Genomic DNA, 15372 nt, shown 5'->3' with positions numbered 1-15372 from the left:
GAAGAACTATAAGGAATATAAGGGCATGTTTGAAATGCATAATTACAAATGCACAAAGTGTGGTGAAGAAGGTTGATGAGCCACAAGCATAAATAACAATGCAGGAATATGATGCATTGGCAATAATGAAAACGCGGCTTAAAAATGGTGAAAACTGGGCACCTAATATTCAGGGATACAAAGTGTTCAGAAAAAGATAAGGAAGGAAAAAAGATGGAGGTGGAGTGGCAATACTGATGAGGAAAGTCATCGTAGTATTAGAAAGAGAGGATATTTGTGAGGGCCCAAGGACAGAATTCATTTGGCTAGAGTTGAGAAATAAAAATTGGCTGATCATGCTGCCTGGGTATTCTATAGGCCTCCAAATAGTGAGAGAGAGAGGAGCAAATCTGCAGGAAAATCGCAGAGATGTGCATGAATTATGGAGTGGTAATATTGAGGGACTTCAATTAAACAACTCAGTTGGGATGAAGTTAGAGTAAAAGATAAGGAGGGGGATAAATTTCTGAAATGTGCTCCGGAGAATGTCCTTGACCAGTATGTCCTTTGTCCAGCTAGGAAGTGGACATTGCCGGATCTGGTGCTGGGAAAAGATTTGGGCCAAGTGTCTGAGGGAGAACACTTGAGCAAAAATGATCATCATATCATAAGGTTTAGATTAATAATGGTGAAGAGCAAGGAAGAATCTAAAGTAGAACTTCTAAATTGGAAGAGGGCCAAATTCAGTGAGATGAGAGGGGATTAGCCAGGGTAAAATGGAACGAAAGACTAACAGGAAAAGCTGTAACAGAACAATGGGTGGCCTTTTGAGGAGATGTTTCGGATGCAGGCTAGGTACTTTCCAACAAGGGTGAAATGTTTGGAACCAAAGCCAGGTCCCCTTGAATGATGGGGGAAATAGGGGATATGATGAAACAACAAAACGGTGCATGATGCATGTCAGGTGAATTTTTCAAGTGAGACCCAGGCCAAGCATAATAAGTTGAAAGGGGTGGTGAAACGCAAAATAAGACTGGCAATGAAAGAATATCAGAATAGAATGGCAGTTAACATAAAAGGGAACCCAAATATCTTCAACTGGCATGTAAATAGTAAGCAGGTAATAAGAGGTGGGCTAGTCCTATTAGGGACAAAGAAGGTAATATATGCTTGGAGGTGCAGAGCAAGGGTTGAATACTTTTCATTGGCGTATAGTAAGGAAGACAATCTTGACAAAATATTGGTAGAAACAAATGGTCTAGGTAATGGATGGGGTGAAAATTGATGGGCAGGATGCACTGGAAAGTTTGGCTGTGCTTAGAGTGGATAAGTCACCTGGTCTGATGGTTTGCATCCTAGGATGCTAAAGGAAATGGGAGTGGAGATAGTGGAAAAGCTTGCCATAATATTCCAATATTCCCTTTATGGGGAAGGTGCCAGAGGATTGGAGAGTGGCAAATGTGACACCCTGATTGGATAAAGGGTGTAAGGACATTCCTAGTGCCTACAGGCTAGTCAGTTTAAAATCAGTGGTGGGTAAGGTATAGAAACAATCGGTGGGGGAAATCAAGAGGTATTTGGAGAGGTTTGAGTTGATTAAGGAAAGCTTGCATAGACCTGTAAAAGGCAGATCATGCTTGCCTTTTTTTATTTGAGATGTGGGAATTGCTGGCTAGGCCAGCATTTATTACCCATCCCTAAGTGCTCTTGAGAAGGTGGTGGTGAGCTCCCGCATTGAACCGTTGCAGTCCATGTGGCGTAGGTACACTCAGTGCTGTTAGGAAGGGAGTTCCAGGATCTTGGCTCAGCGACAGTGAAGGAATGGTGGCATATTTCCAAGTAAAATTTTAAAGTTTGCCAATGATAACAAATTTGGAGACATGGTGAACAGTGAGGATGACACAAATCGACTGCAGCAGAATATAGACATGCTAACAGAATGGGCAGACAAGTGGCAAATGGAATTTAATACTGTGTGGTGATGCATTTTAGCAGAAGGGTTAGGGAGAGAAGAAATGGACTTAACAGTACAGTTTGACCAAGGGACCTGGAGGTGCATGTGTACAGCCTTTTGAAGATGGTAGAGAGTAGTTAGCAAAGCATATGGGGATTTCGGCTTCATAAATAAAGGTATTGAATACAAAACCAGGGAAGTTATGCTGAACCTGTAAAAAGCTCTGGTTAGGCCTCAACTAGGATATTGCATCCAGTCCTGCTCACCACACTTTAGGAAGGATGTGTGTGAGTCCTTGAGAGGGTGCAGAAGAGATTTACCAGAATGATTCCAGGGATGAGGGATTTTAGCTAAAAGGTTAGGTTGGAGAAGCTGGGGTCATTCTTGGTGCTAAGGAGGTTGAGGGGAGAGTTGATTAAAAGTATCCAAGATTATGACAGTTTTAGTTAGGTAGACTGTGTGCTTGGAAGGGAACTCCCAGGTGGTGGTGTTCCCATGCATCTGCTGCCCTTGCCCTTCTAGGTGGTAGTGGTTGTGGGTTTGGAAGGTACTGTCTAAAAAGTCGTGGTGAGTTCCTGCAGTGCATCTTGTAGATATTACACACTGCTGCCACTGTGTGCTGGTGATGGAGGGAGTGAATATTTCTGGATGGGGTGCCTATCAAGCGGGTTGCTTTATCCTGGATGGTGTCGAGCTTCTTGAGTGTAAGGCAAGTGGAGAATATTCCATTACACACATAACTTGTGCCTTATAGATGGTGGACAGGCTTTGGGGAGTCAGGAGCATACGAACATATAAATTAGGAGCAGGAATAGGCCACTCAGCCCCTCAAGCCTGCTTTGTAAATCAGTAAGATCATGGCTGATTTGACTGTAACTTCAACCCCATATTCCTGCCTACCCCTGATAACCCCTTGTTAATCAAGAATCTATCTAACTCTGCCTTAAAATATTCAAAGAATTTGCTTCCACCACCTTTTGAAGAAGAGTTCCAAAGACTCACCACCCTCTGAGAGAAAAAAAAATTCTCCTCGTCTCTGTCTTAAATGAGCAACCACTTATTTTTAAACAGTGACCTAGTTCTAGATTCTCCCACAAGAGGAAACATCTTCTCCACACCCACGCTGTCAAGATCCCTCAGGATCTGAAAGGTTTCAATCAAGTCAAATCATACTCTTCTAAATGCCAGCGGATACAAGCCTAACCTGTCCAACCTTTCCTCATAAGACAACCCACCCATTCCTGTTTTTAGTCTAGTAAACCTTCTCTGAACTGTTTCTAATGCATTTGCATTAAATAAAGAGACCAGTACTGTACACAATACTTTAAATGTGCTCTCACCAGTACCCTGTACAACTGAAGCATAACTCCCTACTTTTGTAATCAATTCCCCCCATAATAAATGATAACATTCTATTAGCTTTCCTAATTACTTGCTGTACCTATATATTAGCCTTTTGTGATTCATGCACTAGGACACCCAGATCCCTCTGAATCTCAGAGCTCTGCAATCTTTCACCATTTGGATAATTTTTTTCTTCCTGCCAAAATGGACAATTTCACACTTGCCCACATTACACTCCATTTGCCAGATCTTTGCCCACTCACTTAACTATGTCCCTTTGTAGCCTCCTTATGTCCTCTTCACAATTTACTTTGCTACCTATCTTTGTGTCTTCAGCAAATTTAGCAACCGTTCCTTCGGCCTCTTCATCCAAATCAATCTATCCATTTTTCACATTGCTTCTGGTGAGGGTCACGGTGGCAGTAAGCTGAACAGGGCTAACCTGGCTTCCCTTTCCTCAACCACAGATTCCAGCGCCTCCTGGGAGATTCCCAGGCTAGCCGAGAGATGTAATCCCTCCCGCATGTCCTCGGTCGACCTTGAGGTCTCCGTCCAGAGGGCCGTGCCAGGTACAGCTCTGGTGGGAGCCTACCGGGAGCATCCTTAGCAGATGCTCGAACCACCTCAACTGGCCCTTCTTGATCTGGAGTAGCAGTGACTCTACTCCGAAGCTCTCCTCGATTGCCAAACTCCTCACCCTGTCCCAAGAGATTGCCCAGGAACCCTGCAGAGAAACCCCATTTCCACTGCTTGGACCCACAGCCTTATCTTTATAGTCATTACCCACAGTTCATGACCATAGGTGAGTATGCGGACGTAGATCACCCGGTAAATTGAGAGCTTTATCCTAAAACTCAGCTCCAACAGCTAGCTTCTTTCCCTGTAGTAGAGCAAGAACCAACTCCTATAGGGTGATAAGGTTAGAAGCAAAGGAGCAGTTTCCTTCTCTTCCCCCCCCGCCCCCCTCACCAAACTCCCTCAGCTCACCAAACTCTCTCATTCCATTGAGCTTGCACTGTCAAGTGAATTACTTGCTTCAGGATTCCTAACCTCTGACTTGGCTCTTGTAACCACAATATTTATATGACTAGTCTGCTTCCTTTTCTGGTCAACGGTAACCCCCAGGATGTTGATAGTGGGGGATTCAGCAATGGTGATGCCATTGAATATCATGGGGCAATATTTAAATTCCCTCTTGTTGGAGATGGTCATTGCCTGGCACTTGTGTGGCTCAGATGTTACTTACCACTTGTCAGTCCAAGCCTAGATATTGTCCAGGTCTTACTGAAGCCGTCCTTGTCCAAATGCAGCGTCTGAGGAATCACGAATGGTGCTGAACATCGTGTGATCATCAGCGAACCTTCCCATTTCTGACCACCTGATGGAAGGAAGGTCATTGATGAAGCAGTTGAAGATGGTTGGGCCGAGGGCACTACCCTGAGGAGCACCTGTATTGATGTCCTGGAACTGAAGACAATTGACCTCCATCAGTCACAACCATCTTCCTTTATGCTAGATATGACCCCAACCAATGTAGACTTTCCCCCTGATTCCCATTCACTCCAGTTTTGCTTGGACTCCTTAATGCCACACTTGGTTAAATGCTGCCTTGATGTCACTCTTGCCTCACCTCACTAATCTGCTGATGAAGTGAATGCACTGGATGTTGTCAATATGGGTTCTAAGAAAGCATTTGACAAAAAACACATCAAAGGCTGGTTAACAAAATTGAGGCTCGTGGAAGAGGCGGGTCATTGCCAGCTTGGATAAAAATTTGGCTTAAAGACAGAAAACGGTAGTCAAGATAGATGGTGATTTTTCAGATTGGAGGATGGGAGATGGGTGTTTTCCCCCAAGGGCCAGAGCTAGGCTCACTGCTTTTTTGGTGCATCATAAAGATAAACGACTTGGATATTGGAATACAGTAAAATTTTAAAGTTTGCCAATGATAACAAATTTGGAGACATGGTGAACAGTGAGGATGACACAAATCGACTGCAGCAGAATATAGACATGCTAACAGAATGGGCAGACAAGTGGCAAATGGAATTTAATACTGTGTGGTGATGCATTTTAGCAGAAGGGTTAGGGAAAGAAGAAATGGACTTAACAGTACAGTTTGACCAAGGGACCTGGAGGTGCATGTGTACAGCCTTTTGAAGATGGTAGAGAGTAGTTAGCAAAGCATATGGGGATTTCGGCTTCATAAATAAAGGTATTGAATACAAAACCAGGGAAGTTATGCTGAACCTGTAAAAAGCTCTGGTTAGGCCTCAACTAGGATATTGCATCCAGTCCTGCTCACCACACTTTGGGAAGGATGTGTGTGAGTCCTTGAGAGGGTGCAGAAGAGATTTACCAGAATGATTCCAGGGATGAGGGATTTTAGCTAAAAGGTTAGGTTGGAGAAGCTGGGGTCATTCTTGGTGCTAAGGAGGTTGAGGGGAGAGTTGATTAAAAGTATCCAAGATTATGACAGTTTTAGTTAGGTAGACAAAGAAAAAGTTTTACATAGGATAATATGGCACAGAAGCAGGCCATTTGGCCCAACCAGTCAGTGCCTGTTTATGCTCCACTCGAACCTCTTCCCATATTCTCTCATCTAAATCTGCTATTGTAACCATCTATCCCCTTGTTTCATATTCTTGTCTGGTTACCCCTTAAATGTATCTTTACTATTCACTCCAATCACTCCCTGTGGTAATGAGTTCCACATTCTCACCACTCTTTGGATGAAGACGTTTCTTCTTGCTTCCCTATGGGATTTCTTAGTGACTGTCTTATTTTAATGGCTTCTGGTTATGCTGTTCCCTGGAGGAGAAAACATTTCTGTATCCATTCTGTCAAAACATTTTGTAATCTTAAAGACCTCTATTAAGTCAACCCTCAGCTGCCTTTTCCCTAACAAACTTACTGTGCAACTGCCATTAACAGGCAGCTGGTCTACCCCTGACAGAAAATTGAAAAAAACTACAAGTTAAAGTTAAGCTAAATGCTAGACTAGACTAGTTTTAGAAAGAGATCAGCCTTAAAATTTCCTCACTCACCAAATTCCCTGAGTTAAGTAAGTAGTCTGTCTAGCAGTGCTCTGTCAAGCTGGACTTGATGCTACTTCCTTTTGCCATTCACTGATGGTGCAAAATCTAGGGGTCACAGATTTAAAATTTAGGGCAAGAGATTCGAGGAGGATGTGAAGAAGTATATTTTTACGTAGTGCATGTTACTGACTTGGAACTCGTTCTATACAATTGTGTTGGAAGCCGAGATGGCTAATGATTTCAAAATTAAATTGGATGAGCATAAGGGCAATAAGCTTGCAGGACTATGGGGATAGAGCAGGGGGAATGGGACTGACTGACTGTTCTGTAGAGAACCAGCATGAACTTGATGGAATACTAAACTGATATATATTGAACAGGATAAAATCGATAGTCACTTAGACAAGTGCAGGATAATTTAGGAAAGCCAGCATTAAGGGGAAATGTTGATTAGCTAAAGTTGGAGTTTTTTTGAGGTAACCAAGAAGGCTGATGAGGGAAACACTGATGATGTATATATGGATTTTCAAAAGGCATTTGATATGGTGCCACACAACAGACCTGTGAGCAAAATTCTAGATCGTGGAATAAAAGGGAAAGTAGGCACTTGGATAAGAAATTGGCTGAGTGACAGGAAACAGCGAGTAGTGATAAATGGTTGTTTTTCAGATTAGAGGAAGGTTTGTAGTGGAGTTCCCCAGGGGTCAGTGTTGGGATTCTTGCTCTTCCTGATATATATTAATGACCTAGACTTTGGTACTCAGGGCATGATTTCAAAATTTGCAGTTATGAAGATTGGAAATAACTGTGGGGATAGCCTTGAACTTCAAAAGGACATAGACATGTTGGTGGATTGGGCAGACAAGTGGCAAATGAAATTCAATGCAGAGAAGCGTGTGTTATTCATTTTGGCAGAAAAAATATGGAGAGCTAGTATAAAATAAAGGGAGAGCCTCTAAAGGATGTGCAGGAACAGAGGGACCCCAGTGTATACGTACATACATCATTGAAGATAGCAGGGCACGTTGAGAGAGCAATTAATAAAGCATATTTTGTCTTAGGCTTTATTAATAGGGGCATTGAGTACAAGAGTAAGGAAGTCATGTTAAACTTGTATAAGACACTAGTTAGGCCCAATCTGGAGTACTGCATCCAGTTCTGGGTGTCATACTTGGAGAAGGATGTGAAGGCTTTGGAGAGAGAACAGAGGAGATTCACAAGAATGATTCCAGTGGTAAAGAACAGTATTTATGAGGATAGATTGGAGAGGTTGGGACTGTTTTCTTTGGAGAAAAGAAGGCTGAGAGGAACTTGATAGAGGTATTCAAGATCCTGAGGGGCTTGGACAGGGTAATTAATGAGAAACTGTTCCCACTCAAGAGAACATCAGGAATTAGAGGGCACAATTCAAAATAATTGGCAAAAGGAGTAAAAGTGATGTGAGGAAAAAAATTTTCACTTAGAGGGTGGTTGGATTTTGGGACAAACTGCTTGAAAGGGTGGTGGAAGCAGGATCAATCGAAGTATTCAAAAGGGAATTGGATTGTATTTGAAGAGAGAGAATGTGCAAGGTTACAGGGATAAGTCAGGGGAGTGGGACTAAGTGGAATGCTCTTTCAGAGAGCCAGTGCAGATTCGATGGGCTGAATGGCAGCCACCTGCACTGTAAAGATACTGTGAAATTGAATACCCACCACAATGAATTGTATTGGCTTGCAATAATAATTGGCACCTAGTACAATAGGTGCATCTGCTGTAGACTCAAGGGTAATAGAAGGATACAGTTGTAAATCAGGCCTACAGATTAAGCCTTTCATAGGTCACAGACCTGAAATGTTGACTCGGTTTGTTGTCTCCACAGACACTGCCAGATCTTTGAGTATTCCCAGCATTTTGTTTTTATTTCACACTTCCAGCACCTGCAGTATTTTGCTTTTGTCTAAAAATGAGACTAATTTGTTGGACTCAAAGGCAATGTATGATAGCAGTGAAAGGAGTGATTGGTATGGTTGTCTGCAAGTTTAATCACTGAAAAAGCTTACACATCAGCTATAAAAGATTGATATAAAGAATTATAATGTGCAGCTGAAATTTATTAAATCCAGTGTGTAATTTCCTTAAGCTGAAAATTAAAAGTTGAACGTGCATATAGCTATATAATAATTACAGAAAACATGGGAAATGGCAGCAGGTGAAGCAATATCTGTGGAGAGAGAAACAGTTAATATTTCAAGTCAATGACCTTTCAGCAGAACTGGAGGAAGTTACAGCTGTAACTGTTTTTAAGCAAGTATGGAGGCAGGGAAAATAAGCAAAAGGTGAAACTTGTGACAGGATGGAAAGCAGAAATGATTAAATGACAGAAGGCATGATCATGCAAGGCGAAAGGCGATGGTAAAGTAGAGAGAGAGAGAGTGTTGAATCTAGAGGAGCTGCAAGTGTAAATGGACAGAGCTATTACCAGTAAATCTTTCCAAGTGAAATAGCAATTTATTTGTACTTTCAATTTGGTATTCTGTATTCATTGCTCACAGTGCAGTTTCCTGACCAAACCATGAAGCACATAATAACATCTTGTCCCTGACTTGTTTGAGGGCAGCATCCCGGAGTTAAACTTGCTCTCTAACAGGGCATTGTTCTGTTTAGGGAACTTGACATTAAAACTGTGACGACAGCTCCTTCTCCTAGAGCCATAAGAAAGCAGAAGATCTTCAATACACTGGGGAGACCAAATGCAGATTGGGCCATTTGCTTTGCTGAACATCTCCACTCAAACCGTAAATGACATTGAGCTTCTCATTGCATGTCGTTTAATTCTCTGTCTCACTCCTACTCTACTTCTTCAGCCTCCTACACTCTTCCAGTGAAACCCAGCAGCCCTAGGAATATGGCCTAATTTTTCAGTAAGGCATTTTACAGTCTTCCGGACTCAACGTTGAATTCAACAATTTTAGATTATAACCATGGCTCCCATTTTTTCTCTACAGGAAGTGCTGGTAATGGTTGTACTGTTGCTATTTACAGCTCCTCTAAACTCAAGTTTTGTTTCCTTATTTGTCCCCTTTCCTCCCTATTTTGCCTTGCACCATCATCCCTTTCATCATTTAACTATCCTGTCTTCTACTATATCAAAGACCTTTCCTCTTGATCTCTGCTGCCCCCACCCCCCTTTCCCTGCCCCTCTGCTTGCTTAAAACCCATAAAAGAAACACAAAGTTAGCATGCAGGCACAGTAAGCAATTAGGAAGGCAAATGGTGTATTGACCTTTACTGCAAGGTGATTGGCGTAAAAGAATCAGAAAGCCTTGCTGCAGATGTAAATGGCTTTGGTGGGACCACACCTGAATACTGTGCAGAACTTTGGTCTCCATATATAAGGAAGGATATATTTGCTTTGGAGGCATTGCAGCTAAGGTTCACTAGATTAGTTCCTGGGATCAAGGCTTGACGTATGATAGGCTGAATAAATTTGACCAATACTCTGAAGTTTAGAAGAATGAGGGGTGATTTCATGAAGTCCATAAGGTTCTGAAGGGACTTGATAGGGTAGATATTGAGTAGTTGTTTCCCCTTGCTGGGAAATCCAGAAGACGGGGACACAGTCTCAAGTAAGGGGCAGATCATTTCAGACCAAGATGAGAAATTTCTTCACTCAAAGATTCCGTGTGAATTTTTGGAATTCTCTAGCCTAGAAGGTTGTGGATTTTCCATTATTGAATATGTTAAAGGTTGAGACAAATTTGTGATATCTCAAGCAATCGAGTGATATGGGGAATGGATGGGAAAGTGCAGTTAAGGCCTGACAATCAGCCATGATCATAGTGAAAGTGGAGCAGGCTTGAGGGGCAGTGTGGTTTACTCCTATCTCTCATAGTAATGTTGTTAAAACTGTTACATTTGTAAAGATAGTAAAGGTAAGGTCATCAGCCTGAAATATTAATTCTGTTTCTCCGATCTCTCAGATGCTGCCTGACTTGAATATTTCCATCATCTGTAGTATTTTGCTTTTGTACACTATAATTACAACATGACATATGTATATGTAGATGCCTGGTTAGGGCAAGTCAATATGGCTGTGATGCCCCTGACCCAGTGGTCAAAGAGCCTAAAATCAAACAAAAAATTCTGGAAATTCTCAGCAGGTCTGGCAGCATCTGTGGAGGGTGAAACACAGGTCATAGAACTGAAATATTAGCTATCGTCAGAACTGAAAAAATGTGGAAATGTTCTGACGAGGTCATCAATTTGAACCATGACTCAGTATTATCAGGTTTCTGTTACAGTTAAACCATCAAAAGCTGTTAGATGTTTTTATAAATGTCTTAAAATTTGTGTATTTCTGAAATTCTGTAACCTCTTTTAACAATGTTTTTCAGGCTCCTTCTGTGCTTGATGTAAGATATCATTCTGCATCATGAGAGTGATGCACAATAGGTGATCTGAACATGCTATGTTGACTACTGTTTAGTCCAGGTTATCCAATGATGCCAAACTTCAACCAACCACCTCCACAAACTCACCAGGACCAGCTAGCTTAACACCAAAAAAGCTACAATGTTCACAAATGGACGCTTCTGCCTTACCCTGCCTCTGCCACCAGGACAGCTTCCACTATTCATGGAAGTCATAGAAAAACCTTTGATTTGACATCCTCCTTCAAAAACAAAATGGGAATTCACAGAAATGTTTGTGAATATCTATTTTCTTCACTTAATCAGTTCATGACTAATGTCTCCAGGGCATTGATAATTTGTATATTTTTGGAACCGTGACTGCCATCAGATGCATCTTTTATTATTTTCCTCACGGATGTTTTATGATTTAATGTGAATGCCATGATTGTATAACATATAACTGGCATACAGGAAATGGACGTCTGGACTGCCTCTAAATTATTGGGTACTTAAACTGTATTTTGGACTGTGTATTGTAGACTTTAAACATACCTCCCAGTCTGAGGAAACTTGAAGGTAAAATAGGGCCTTTTTATTAGCATATTCATGAAAAGAAAAGGATCTTTTTTATTTAAGTTGCATCTTTTTTTGCTGTACAGTATTTTAGAGTAATACTTCTGCATCATGTATGGAGAGACTTTTTACTTGAATATTGCAGTTATTAGATTGAAACTGATCATATTCAGGTACTGTAAATGGTGGCACAGCTAAACTGTTGAACTCGTTGCATAATCTGTTGTGCTGACCATGTGGAGTTCTTGCTTATTTAGCATGGTATGGGTTAAGCACAACATGCTATACAGACCCACTGGGTTCATTAAAGTCATTTGAGTCTATGCATGTTTCTGTGTAAGAATGGGTGTTTACAATTTCTACATTAATATTTACCTGAAATTCAAACCCTTATTAGTCCTTTCTGGGAGTAATCCCAGTATTTAGAATTTTCTAAATTAAGTTTGTTAAATTTGCTTTATGGGTTGCTGCTGATATATGTAGTGATGTTTGCCAGAATTTAAAAAAAAAATAAGGATTTAGTTTGCAATAAATTGGGCATGTTTTTTATATAGCCTCTTGATGTGCTCAATAGGATGATGTTCTTTTTTAAAAAAAAAAGTCAGTGTGTTTATATTGCAGATTTATATTTTATTGCCTGTTACTGCTAATTTTAACTGAGATAATTATGTGACTATTTCTAAGGTTTTAAGCATTATATACCATGGTTCCACATTGAGAAAAGGTAATATTACATACTGCTTTGAATATTGTGCAGGATTCTTGTTAACCTTAAATTTTTAAGAAACTTTATTATTTCAACATTGCATCCCTGCACCCAGGAAGAGTGGGAGAGATGTTAATCATAGAACAGAGAAGAAACAAAGAGGAAAATGGGAAAATTGTAAATGCCATTTGTATAAAATTGTACTTCTAACTTCTCAAAATGCACACGAGTTTTGCTACAGTAAAACAACATTGAAAATTTTCAGAAAGGAGAGTTAACTTCTTAAACCCCTCTATTTTTCTAAGACTAAACTTGTAAAAATGCTAGTAAGATTCTGACATGACTTTTTCTGCTTGTGAAGATTGGAACAGTAACATAATAGCCATAACCACAAATATCGAGTAGCCAACTAATCATGTTTTATTGATTGGGAGGGGCAAGAATTGTGAAGCATTTGACCTCAAATGGAAAATTGGTCAAAATTTACATTTTAATTTGCTTGAAATAACTTCTTGGAGTAAAAAAAACAAATTACATCATTGAATAAAACATTCACATTAGGTACTTGGACAATTGCTGTGCTACAAACCACATTAGACAAAACAAAATTCTGTATTGCACGTCATGAAAATACATAATTTTCCAAGTCAGAACATACAGTAATGCATTAACTAAAATGAAGGCAATTGTTCAAATGCTATGAAAAAAATGATTTAATATGGGCAAATTGTAGGGATAGAGTGCCTTGTGTGCTGAGAAGTTTGAGGAACAAATGGTCACCTCACAAGACACAGCATTGTTTTTAGAAGTTCTGTTATTTGTTTCACCTTTAAATTTGAAACCCAAGTGGCTGTTTAATTTTAAGCAAGCTTACAATGGTTGTTTTTATTCTTTCTAGATTATCTTCTTTGACTTGACAACCAACTAAAGTAACATGAAAAGAATGATTAAAGATAAATAAACTATTGTTTGAAACAAAGTCTCTCCGTACGACCAGATTTATTAAATCTTTACACCTGTGTGTAAAAGAAATCTTCAGAGGGCCTGAAAAGCTGATAGAATTAAAGTCTATGCATACACATTAAGTGAGAACATGGAAATAATGTCTATCTTGATAAGAATATCGTACCAGGAGGATTTGGATTAATGTGGGAATTTAATCCAAGTTTAATTCAATTTGATTTCAATAGACCTTAAATAATCTGAGCAACTCATAACAGTGATCAGGAGTGCTAACTCTGTAATATCCGAATCCATCCTGATAACTGAAGTTCCAAGAGATTTCTAATCTGAAAAGACAAGAGCCCAATAGTATAATTTCCCTTCTCCGGACACATTAAATGTATTTTTAGAAACTCATCAGAAATAGCATGACTAAGCACTTGGGCAATCATCAGCTGACCAAAGAGAGTCAGCATGAATGAGTTCCAAGAAGGCATTTGATAAGGAAATACACAAGCATATCAGCAAAATGAGAACACCCAAACTCAGAGATAACCTTGTGAAATGGGTTGGTAATTGGCTATATTTCCTTGGGCTCGGTATCAAATTTTGCTTTATACCTCCTGTCAAGCATCTTGGGATGTTTTACTACATTAAGAGGTGCTACATAAATACAAATTGCTGCTTGGGAGGTAGGAGTGTGGAGATAAAGTGAATGTTCTTAGATTTACAGGATTTGATAAATGGTGTTTCCCAGGATCTGCTCTAGGGTCACAGCTATTCATCAGATATAAAGGATTTGGAAAAAGATAGAGGATTGTGTAGCCAAATGTGCAATGAGATTAAAGCAGGAAGTTGCATAGGAACATCAACGGGTTTAAACAGATTGAACTCCATATGTCAATGGTAAGAGTCTAGGAGCTGTTGAAGAGCAATAGGATTTAGGTGCCCATGTACCTAGTTCTCAAAGCTTTTGCACAGGTTAATATTGGAATATTGGCCTTTAATCAGAGTTTTGTAATGCAAAAGTGAAAAAGTATTGCTCCTCTGTACAGTTGTTCTTCGGGCCAGAACCTACATGGAGTAAGCATTGCATTCCGTATTGGGCAATAAACCTTGGGGAAGGTACTAGCCGTTGGCAGGGATAAAAAAAAAAAGAGTTTCACCAGAATGATTCTGGGGCTTGAAGGGTTAAATTAAGAGTAGGGTACATAAACTTGAATTGTATTCCTTTGAGTTTACAAGATTGGGTGATCTAATCAAGGTGTTTAAAATGACAAAGGGATTTGATAGAACGAATACTAAGGAGCTGTTCCCTCTGGTGGAGAATACAGAATGAAAGGCTATAATCTTAAATCAGGACATTTTAGAGTGAAGTCAGGAAGCATTTTTCATGTAAGAGTAAAGTGAATCTGAAACTCTTTTCCATTCCACCCCCCACCCTCTGATCCCCTGCCACCACCACTACCAAGACTGTGGCTGCTGGATCAGTTGAATTTTTCAAGACTGAGAGATTGATTTTTGGTGGGTCATGGTATCTATATTTTGATCTGCACTACTTCTCGGCCTGGGGCTATCAAGTAGCAGATCTCTGCCTAAATGCATTTGGTAAAATGGTCAGGATATTCTGCAAAGTCCATAGCTCTGAACATTCATGAGTTCCTTGAGGAAGCCAGTATTAGCACCCCTCATTCCAAAAGCACATTTTTTCTACTGTATATTCCTTTCAGTTTAGCACAATATCAAGTGCTAAAACCAAATGAATTGGGCTGTGACTGCACTGGGAGAAGATGCACCATTTGGATTCACTTTGAGCAGCCATTATTGAACAAACTTTATTTTCATCTCAATAGAGGGCAGCAGAGATGGTGCTACACTACACACCCCTTCCACTTAAAAACAACTTCTACAGTAAAATATAAAATGGCACAAGTGAATAAGCTCTCAGAATATAACTAAACCATTATCAACAATACTTGAAATTTAACAAGTTCGGTTGCATATTTGTTTTCACAAATCAATTAAAACGCATATGATCAATACCACCAGAGTAATTTACATGTAAAAGCAAATTGCTTTTCTTTAAGGCAACTGTGTTTAACAAAAATATCCTCATTTGGCAAGAAATAATGAAACTAATAACTTTTTTCTTCCTACATACTTTTCATATAACCAATCTGGCTTCTTTCACTTCCTATCTGGGTATCTTATATTAAGATCTGTGTATCTTATTGAAACATATAAGATCCTGAAGAGACTTCACAGGATGGATGCTGAGAGGATGTTTCCCCTTGTGGGTACTAGGGGACTTTTTTAAAAAGGGGGGGTTGTCTCCCATTTAAGACAGAGATGGGGAGAAATTTTTTCTGAGGGTCATTAGATTGTGGAATTCTCTTATCCAGAGAGCAGTGGAGACAGGGTCATTGAATATTTTTAAGGCTG

General features: G+C 40.0%; 1 protein-coding gene across 4 annotated transcripts in view; it reads left to right on the top strand.

Annotated features, from left to right (window-relative positions):
* rcor1 (REST corepressor 1) overlaps window positions 1-12967 on the top strand; it is a 151133-nt gene extending 138166 nt beyond the window's left edge. For all 4 annotated transcript variants that reach the window (XM_041214393.1, XM_041214396.1, XM_041214392.1 and 1 more), the window contains one exon: window positions 10692-12967. In XM_041214393.1, the coding sequence (XP_041070327.1) occupies window positions 10692-10733 (42 nt within the window). In that variant the 3' untranslated portion in view covers window positions 10734-12967. The remainder of the gene's footprint in view (window positions 1-10691) is intronic.
* Window positions 12968-15372: the final 2405 nt, after the last annotated feature.

The sequence above is a fragment of the Carcharodon carcharias genome, chromosome 20 (genome assembly GCF_017639515.1).
Source record: "Carcharodon carcharias isolate sCarCar2 chromosome 20, sCarCar2.pri, whole genome shotgun sequence".
Classification (NCBI taxonomy): domain Eukaryota; kingdom Metazoa; phylum Chordata; class Chondrichthyes; order Lamniformes; family Lamnidae; genus Carcharodon; species Carcharodon carcharias.
The sequence above is the reverse complement of the archived record's forward strand: the minus strand, read 5'-3'. Positions and strand labels throughout refer to the sequence as shown.